Consider the following 10000-nt stretch of genomic DNA (forward strand, 5'->3'; position numbering starts at 1 on the left):
TATTGTTATACGGAAAAGCTAACAAATACTGATAGGAGGAGTTAACTCATAAACCAACTAAGTGGAAAAAGCGGTATTCTAAAATAAAAGATGCAAGACTGGCTCAGATGTAATTTCTCATGTTTATTTGAGAACGTTTCGGCAAACAGCCTTCCTCAGAGCAGAATATATACTGATAGCGCCCTCACTTTCTGACTGAACTTTTTACTTGTGGTCCACCCGTGCCCCTTTTTATGTGTTAGTCATATTGAGACAGTAGGAATGCTGACAGAGACACAGGATAGAAAGGGAGACCTGTGAAAGCACATTCCCTTTAAACCTATGACCTTTTGGTACAGAGCTAGCTCATGTGAATAGACGTGTTTTTATGCATCGCATAGAAAAACACAATTCAACTCTGGTCGTGTGTATGCATGTGCACGCCAGTTTCATGGCGTTGCCTGCTATTCGCTCTGCCTGTCTGATTGCCCACGCCTCCCTGCCCTGCTCACGTCACACTGAAAATGACTTGCTAGATGGCAACACTTGCTCCCCATATGACCTCCTGCACTTCCAGAGTAGGAGGTGCTGGTTATATAGCAAGAGAAAAGTACAAACTTAAAAAAAAGAAAAACCGAAAATGTGCTTCGTCAGGTTAATTTGTAATATAATTGAACCTGACTAAACACATTTTGTGAAATGCATTGTCCTTTTTTGTGCATAGGTGGAACTAATGAAATAAAGATGTATTATTTAATTAAGTCAGTCCAAACTGAAAAGTTTCGCAAAGTGTGCAGTCCTTTCCCATAGATGTGGATCCTGGGAAGAAGCTTTAATCCTTAATGTTCACTCTAAACAACCACTTTGCTGTGTCAATTAGTTTAGGCACGGTTTAATTATATTTAATGCATCCTAATTGCATTAAGTGTTTGCAGAAACGTACATCTTGCAAAAACCGAGACTTCACTTATGCCATCAACATCATCATTTGTCACAATCTTTTGAGGGGCATATTCAGCTATTAGTGTAGATTTTCGTCTTACCATTGACAATGAATGGAGGATTTACGTCATGATGTACGATGATAAGAGCGCCCCTCACGTCACACGGGTGTGATTTTTACATCTGTGAAGAATTGTTCATTATGACACGTGTGGGAACTTAGGTCCACTCCATGGCCCTGGAGGTTACACAGTTCCGTTGATAAACTCTCCAGAAGGTCAATTAACGGTGGCCAAATCACACTTGACACAATTGATTAACAGTTCACTCGCACCTGTCATGTCTAATAGATCTCACCTTAATGAGAGCCACCCTATTTAATGCCATTGCAATGAGGGCCGACACCCCAGTGTGAGTCGTGTTGTCCTTGCCTCTCTCGTGGCGGACCCCCAAGCCCACCCCCCACCAGACGGACATCAATCTTACTTCCAGCGTCTAAACACTGCACCTCGAAATGAATAGCGGCTATTAGCATATCTGATTACACAGATCAATCACTCACACGAGAGGGAGAGGAACTTGTTTCACAAATTAACCCTTTAATAAGTTAAGTTATGTCTTTTGGGGGGGTAACTGAGCTTGTAAGTCATCCATTTTGCATTATGTGAACTGAAAAGGGCACTGGCGTTTGAAAGGAGTCTTTGGGGTCATAAAAAATGGCCTTTAATTGTGAATGAGACAGTCTGTTGTGAAGGGTGCCAGTATGGACAATGCTCCAATGAAGTGCTGCTTCACAAAAGCCTTTTGGATGCTGGGGTTAATGATGGCAGCTCTAAAGAATGGTGCAGGCTTCCCCTTCCGTCTCAGTGAGGATGAGGTCCTGCTTGGACGTAAAAGGACATGAGTTATGGTGACTGAGGCGTGGTTGACGTACACTGATAGGCCTGGTGTCTCTCTTGGGAGAGCGAAAGAAAAAGTGTTTCTCAAACTCCTATATCTCTGTATTGTTTTGTTGCTCTATCTTTCTACTGTCCCTCCCTCCCTCCATCGCTCCCTCCCTCTCTGGCTGACTCTCTTGGGAAGGTAAATAGTAAATATGTCATGCTCTCTATCTGTCACTCTGTATAAATATCTCTGTCCTTTATATCTGTCTGCTTGGCCACTCAGCCGTGTCTCATTGGGTGTTGCTGCATCTCTCTTTAATCCCCTGCCTCTCTCTCTAAACTGTATGTAATAACAATAATAATAATGTTAATAATAATAATAACAACAACAATTATATAGTGCTTTAGACGATAAGAGAGGAAGATAAGGCTGTGCTGAAAGCCATATTGCCCCAGGGGCTAATATACAGCAGCTGCCCAATCAGCACAAACTAAAGTGAACCGAACCTTCACCGCGTGTGACCTTTCTGCTGAAGGTACTCAGTACTACTCACTCACCATGTGATGCCAAACATGGCTGCTCATGTAGATGATGGTGTAAAACTCACAGCTGACTCTGAGGAGCACACTGTAGTGGAAAACTGTTAAACGACTGTGTAATGGCAAGGCCAGCCGTGTTATTAGCCAACTCCTTACTCCCAGTGGGACTGTACTATTTAGTTCAGTTGCCATGTGAACAGTAATGTTAATCTATTTATTCAATTAGTGTTTTTCAAATGCTGCTTGTTCTCTCGTTGTCGTCTCGTCACCGTTAATAATTAAGGCTATGGGTATGTGATAAGCTAATTATCACCTTGATTTTGTCTAAGCCTTTGTTATCCAACCTCGCGCAAAAGGAAACCCTGAATGACTGTGGGATTGTTTATATACGTATGATAGGATATTATCCTTCCTTTCTCTGTTCCTGCTTGTCTATCTGTCTCTGTGTGCTTCATGACTCAATTCAGTTCATTTATAAATGATTGTTGTGGTTCTCAAAGTGGGGTCCTGGGACACTCAGGGTTCTTTGAGGGGGTCTCAGAGTCCATTTGGTTTAATTTGTATACTCTCAGAGTAATGGGGGTCCTTGAAATGAAAGAGTTTAGACAAAGCAAGTAAATAGCCAAAGCAAGGAACAGTAGAATAGACTTTCAGCCTTTCTAGTGCTATACCAGACATGCTTTACTGTATTATGCTGATGTAATCTCTTTTATCACCAAATAAATTCAATCAATCAGTCAATCAATCTGTCTCTCAGTGCATGCTAACAAAGAATACGAACAGAGACTCGTGACTTTTTATCAGCTGTAATCTGTGCAGGGGAGGAGGGAGGTAATAATGTGGGTCTTAGTTACTGATGCCTACCTCGCGGGTGTCTTCTCTCCATTCCATACATTTTGAAAAATAGCAGATGTACAAGGTAACAACACATTGCATTGTGACACTTTCTGAGCTTGTAGGTTTGCTATTGGCACAACTTTTCACAAAGCCCACCAGGGTTAAAAAAAACTGCTAAATGGAATAGCTAAGACACTTCTTTCAAAGGCTGCACATCTTGATTTAAATATGCAGCAGCAGGTGTCTCTTTTTCAAATGGAGGATATTTAATCATAATATATGAATCTGAGGTTAGGCCTCAAGTTGTGCAGCTCCCATATGGCTGTACAGCAACTGTGTGACCAACGTAACAAAAACACTTGCATGTCATTTAGGAGAGAACAGCTGAACAGCAGAAACAATAGACGAGATAGAGATACAAAATGGAAAGACAATGTACAGTAGGTTAGAGAGAGTGAGAGTGCTGTTTATTTTTATGAGCAAACGACAGCTGCGCTTAGTGATAGTATGACCTTGCATGCGAACGAGAGGGCGACAGAAACGGAGGAAACGCTCACACCTGTGAGAATACTATGTACATGGATATGGACCATTCACCTTTATCAGTAAGGTCAACGCACATGTGAGCTACTATACATACTGTAAGGGTTAGTAGCGCTTTCCTATCAGTGAATGATAATAATAATCTCTCCCCCCCCCCCCCCTCTCTCTCTCAGATGCCCCTGAGGCACCAGTACTCACGAAGTCAGCCAGTCAGGCCATCACTGCAGATGAAACCACCAGCTCTCAGGTGTGTGTGTGTGTGTGTGTGTGTGTGTGTGTGTGTGTGTGTGTGTGTGTGTGTGTGTGTGTGTGTGTGTGTGTGTGTGTGTGTGTGTGTGTGTGTGTGTGTGTGTGTGTGTGTGTGTGTGTGTGTGTGTGTGTGTGTGTGTGTGTGTGCATGAGAGCGTGCATGAGAGTGTGCCTGCATGTATGCACCTTCAGTGATTCTGGCTCTAGCTCAACATGACACGAAAGCCCACAAATGTCCTGTCTGTCCACATTGTGGCCTTTCTCCTTTGGTGCTGCTTAGTAATGAGTAATTATCTACGTAGATCCGTTACTAGTCACAAAACAACCAAGTATCAGAGAGCTGATTCAAATACACCCTTAATTATGTTGCTTTGCTGACACTGACTGTGGCTATTATGATGTATTTCTAACTTCCCTCTACACCAAACCCCCTCTCGCCCCAGAATAGAGTTAAACATTACTGTTCATGTCCATATTCTACATATTATCTTTTTTTTTAATATATATATATAAACTGGTAACTACACTGTTTTATGTGTGTTAGTAGTAGTGTATACTATACAGTATTAATTGTACTCATAGTTGAAAAGTTAGTAGAAAAATTCCTAACAGCCTTGTTTTGGCATGGCAATAAAGACCTTGAACTATGAACAGTGAAATACTCAGTGTTGATTAACCTATTTGTAACTCTCTGACAGTGTACAGATGTAACCAAATGGACCAATACGGACGGATTAGTTTGGTTACATTTGTATACTCTCAGAGAACAGTGACGATTGTACGCAGAACCATGAAGCAGGAAGCGTCCCTCTTTCAAAATCTTGCCAAAACTCTTGTAGTGCATGGGAGGCTTAATGTCTCTTTACGATGCTGTCTCTTTTGTGTATCAGATTGGTGAATGTGTGACCAAGAACGGCCTCCCACAGCCCAGGATCATCTGGTTCAAAGATGACAAGCCCCTGCCCGAGGTCAAGGATTCCTCTGAGAGTATGTGAGAGTATTATATCTTCTATTCCTGTTGAAACTGTACTTTGTTTACTGCTGTTGCCTAAACTACATGCTGGTTAAAAAAAAACATGGCAGGCTGCAGAAGCCTGACCTTACAGACACCGGGTTCCCACGGTCATGAAATTCCTGGAATTATTTTGAAATTATAAAAAACATTTTCCAGTACTGGAAAAGTTTTTAAATGGATCAAAGGTCTTGGAATTGATCATGGGTCCTGGGAAAATATTTGATTTTATATTGTTTTTGGCAATTTATTTAGTAAATGAAAAACATTTCCAATACATAACATTACACGAAATATGTACAAAAGTAGTTCTTCTCCGAACGGGCTGCGTGATTGCTACAAGCTCAGAACTTGCTCCAGCGTGATGTGTAGTTAGCTTGTAGGTCTGTTCCTTTGTCACGTGACACCAACCTGCGCAGCTGCAGCGCATGAGCGAGAGCAACAAGTGAATCTAAGCAATTGAGCTCAAAGTTATAATTTATCGGTTGAGAATAGACAATGTCTGTGAAATGTGCTTTTTAATAGTTTGTGGCTTACAAATGAAAAATATAAAGACTGGCTAAAGCGAGAAGTGGACACAAATCGAGCTGGCTGCAAATTATGCATTAAAACATTTGATTTGGTCAGCCATTTCACGGCTGCTGTTTCTCTTACAACGGCAAGACAACAAGCCACTCTCAAACCCCAGCCGGCCACTCTACCCCTGAGCCTTAGCGTTTAACGTGTACAGGAAAATAAACTACAAAATCAGCCCATCTAAACATCTCTAACAAATCTTCACTCCTGCTGTATATCCACCAGTCCATACCAGTTATTCAAATGCTCTGCCGAATAGAGAAAGAACTCTCTCCATGATAAATTACTCAGTAAGCCAATCAATTCATCCATCACTCTACTTGCACAAATCAATTCAACCCACTTACTTAAATTATCTCCCTTGCATCCACTGATCACTTAATGATGCTCCCGAGTCCCGACCCTTACTGACCAAAATGTACTAGCTTAAGATTGAGGCCCACCAGTAGCCAATTCATTAATATTTGTTTTATTAATTAAGCTAACCATCCTTCCCGATCCATAACCTTAACCACATAAACTGCTTAATGTCAAACAACCATTTTAACATTATTGAATTTGAGGACACCATTCACAGTAACTGACTATATTCACACAGTGGGTTGAAGAAATGCCACCCCAATAGCAAAATGGCCACCGTGTGAATAGGACGACAGAAAAGAACAGGGTGGCCACGTCCATTGAGTTCAATAGAGAAGTGATGCCATGTTATATTCTGTTCCACTTTCTATATACCCGATATTAGTTCGGCTCTCTGCTCGGCCGTGGCTGTTGAGACACAAATGCATATCTCTGTTTGGATGCATAGACCCCCAAAATGCCCTCTCTCGCCTCTCACCGCTCCCTTTCCGCTTGGCTCTCCACTCAGAGACCTACATGATCCCCGGGGTGACCAAGGAGGCGTCCGGCATGTTCACCGTCAAGAGCTCGCTGTACATGCAGCCCACCAAGGCTGACAAGGACTCGGTGTTCCACTGCGTGGTGGAGTACAGCATGCCAGGAGAGGCCATCAAGAAGAAGAAGTCCAACACCATCACCATCACCCTTAACTGTGAGTGGGAGAGCGGAGGAGGATGGAGGAACTCCACCCTATCACTTATTCCTATATTCTAGTAGATACATTTTAGTAGTTTTGGTAAATCAAGTATGTTGGATGTTGTCTGCCTGTCTGTCATTTGAGTCATTCATGATTATTGTTCATGCTGTCCTTGTCCAATTAGATCCCTCGTCAACAGCGAACTTCGCCCTGGTCAACACTGGGCCAATCAAAGAGGGCGATACCGTCACCATGAAGTGCGAGACAGACGGAAACCCTCAACCCGAGTTTGAGTTCACAAAAGACGATGTACGTTTGTGTGTGTGTGTGTGTGTGTGTGTGTGTGAGAGAGAGAGAGAGAGACAGAGAGAGACAGAGAACTTGTGCTAAAAAAGATTTGCTTGTATGCACATAAGTGTGTACATAAGTAAGTGCATGCAGTCGAAACATAATAATTACTGTAAATTACTGTATATGAAATAAAAGTAGTCGGCGGAAACTGGATTGATTCACGATTGAAATTCAAACATTTATAAGGTTTAATAATAGTTGACTTCATTATTCAGGTAATTTCATTAACGTTTTAATTACCGTGGAGAAAATGGAAACATACGCTAAATGTAAAAAAGTAAATAAATCTTTGATTAATGATGTATGATACATGAATGTATGATGAATCTGACATATGGCAGATATAAATGGCATTTATTGACGTTGATAAAACAGCCTGTGGTTTTGTGTTTAGCACTCTCTCCTTCCTCCACTTGACCCATCATGTCTTTCCTGTCCAGAAAACTCCCATTATTGGCGAAGGCGGCCTCCTGGTGCTGAAGTCAGTGAAGCGTACGGATGTTGGTGTGTATAAATGCCAGGCTACTGATTTCGATAACTTAGACGCTGACCTGAGCGGAGAGATCAACTTGTCTTCTATCAGCTGTGAGTAGGAGACACACACGCACGCACACTCTCACACACACACACACACACACACACACACACACACACACACACACACACACATGCAGTTACAGTAACACAGTCATCTGTTGTTTAGATTGTTTAGATCAGTGGTTCCAAAACATTTCATTTCGCCAAACGTATATAGTGTTTATCTCTGTGACCCCAATCTACACTGTCAAATCCTCAGTGTTACTTTCACTCTGTGAGTGTAACACACACATATACAAGCACTGACACATAAACACAAGTTGCCAGCCTTTTCACTTTAGCTGTTGCCGTGTGCCACGCTTCTCATCTGTAAATCGCTGAAATAAAAGGTTTTGGATCGAATGGAATGGCTGCTAATGGAACCCAGAGCAATATTCAATTCAATTACTTACGGTTCGTCTCTTGCTTTAATGTCTTCCCAACCACGTTCCGCAATTTGATTTGAGCATGCACAGTTAGCAGATACAGCCTTGGAATAGCATTGCGCGAGGGACATCAAAAGCTTGTTGACTTTCAGGCTAAGAGCATTAGTCTTACAGTAAACAGTACACACACGCACGCATGCACACACACACGTCTCACACACATACACACACACACACACACACACACACACACACACACACACACACACACACACACACACACACACACACACACACACGGTTCTACGTCTCTGCACAGCACCATCTAAAATATGGATCTCTAAATTTGCCAACAACGTTTTGCTCAAACTGTTTCCCTGGGTGTCGTCACCTAAAAGTGCTTATCTTCCATTTAGATCAGAAAGTGAGATTCAAGTGAAATATGGAGTCGGCCAGCGTTTCAGAAATAGAGCAACTCTAAAAACGCATTGAGATGAAATACATATAGCCTAGGGCATACGTGGTTAAATGAATAACCACTTAGGAGTTTAGTTTGCTTTATTTGCAAGTGTACTCTGTACTCCCTCGGGTTCATCTGTGTGTTACCCTTTTACTATTTGTCAAATTGTATCCTCTCTCTCTCTCTCTCTCTTGCTCTCAGACATTGACCCAGTGACCGTGACGCCCGCCGGTCCCCTGTCTGCCAAGCTGGGAGATATGGTTGAGATGCAGTGCAAGACCAAGGCCTCCGAGACACACACTGTGCAGTGGAAGAAGGTATTGTTGGTGCAGTGTTAATCTGGCACTGGCTTGCCGTGTACCCTGGGTCACTTCAGTTGTGTCTGCTGGGGGGGGTGGTGGGGGGTGTTTTGGAAACATCACGCTCGGTGTCTTTGGGAGTGGAGGTGGCTATTACTAGACAGAAGCATTCCTGTGAGAAACAGTACACAGTGAAATGTTCCATGTTAATAGAACTCTGTGTGTTGGGTCTGTTATCACAGTGTTTTGTACCAAAAGGAAACTGAACTGGAAATATTCTCTATTTTGTGTGTGTGTGTGTGTGTGTGTGTGTGTGTGTGTGTGTGTGTGTGTGTGTGTGTGTGTGTGTATCCAGGGGTCTGTGGTGCTCTCTGAGAATGGCGTGCTCTCGCTGAAGTCTGTTACCTATGACAACGCTGGAGAGTACGAGTGTGTCGCATCTGTACCAGGACTCACTGCCATGGCTAGCCTCAACCTCACTGTTACAGGTACTGACGCACTTATGCATCCACACACACACACAAACACACACACACACACACACACACAGGCGTGCACGCACATCTTTCAAGTTTTCCAATTCCATGCCCCCCGCATACACACACACGTCAGTATTGGGTTCAGCACGTTTCATTGACAGGCTTTCCAACTAACATAGAACGTTTACTGTAGGCAGGGTTTGATTCGGTTGAATGTTGTTGAGTGTGAGGAAGGACAATGTAATGATCTGAAACGGTTGAAGGAAACACCTGAGAGGGTGTCCCTTCCTGCACTGTAGATTAGAAACACAATGCCTGATTGCATGTTTCCTGAACCTTATCTAATACACAATGGTTGAAAGGTTGTTGTGCTTTTTCTCCTCTGATGAGAGCAGGAATACAATATACCTCCCAAATATATTCGATAGTCTCTCTGCATTCTATCGTAGATGTGATTAAAAGGATGTACTGATGTACAAATGATGTCTTTAAGCCGGGCGGGGTATTGTGTTGTGTGTAAAGCTGGAATTATACATCGTAGTACGACGTGTCACTTGTGATGCGTTGTTAGCTTAAAGCGCAAATAACATGCATTTTAAAACTGCTTTTAATATTTAATAATCATATTGTCTATGTCCTTCAAAGTTATTTCTAATGGTTTGAGCCTCAATCACCACTCTGATATAACCAGCCTTGTCAATTATTTCTGGACTTTGAAAGCAGTTTTAGCTGCAGTACCACAATGTCCTGAGGTGGAGAGGGTGCTGATATGCAGATTATTTAATATTTGAGTCATTATAATACTCATGCTAGATAAAACCAGGCTTGTTTCCATTCCATGCCAGCTTGGA

General features: G+C 42.4%; 1 protein-coding gene across 2 annotated transcripts in view; it reads left to right on the forward strand.

Moving 5' to 3' along the window:
* Positions 1–10000, forward strand: part of bcam (basal cell adhesion molecule (Lutheran blood group)) — a 61327-nt gene that overhangs the window by 41968 nt on the left and 9359 nt on the right. For both annotated transcript variants that reach the window (XM_080767458.1, XM_080767459.1), the window contains exons 4-10: positions 3899–3972; positions 4865–4961; positions 6431–6613; positions 6783–6907; positions 7390–7534; positions 8573–8688; positions 9026–9158. In XM_080767458.1, the coding sequence (XP_080623584.1) occupies positions 3899–3972; positions 4865–4961; positions 6431–6613; positions 6783–6907; positions 7390–7534; positions 8573–8688; positions 9026–9158 (873 nt within the window). The remainder of the gene's footprint in view (positions 1–3898; positions 3973–4864; positions 4962–6430; positions 6614–6782; positions 6908–7389; positions 7535–8572; positions 8689–9025; positions 9159–10000) is intronic.

This window comes from Protomyctophum bolini, assembly GCF_963924005.1.
Source record: "Protomyctophum bolini genome assembly, chromosome: 7".
Lineage (NCBI taxonomy): Eukaryota > Metazoa > Chordata > Actinopteri > Myctophiformes > Myctophidae > Protomyctophum > Protomyctophum bolini.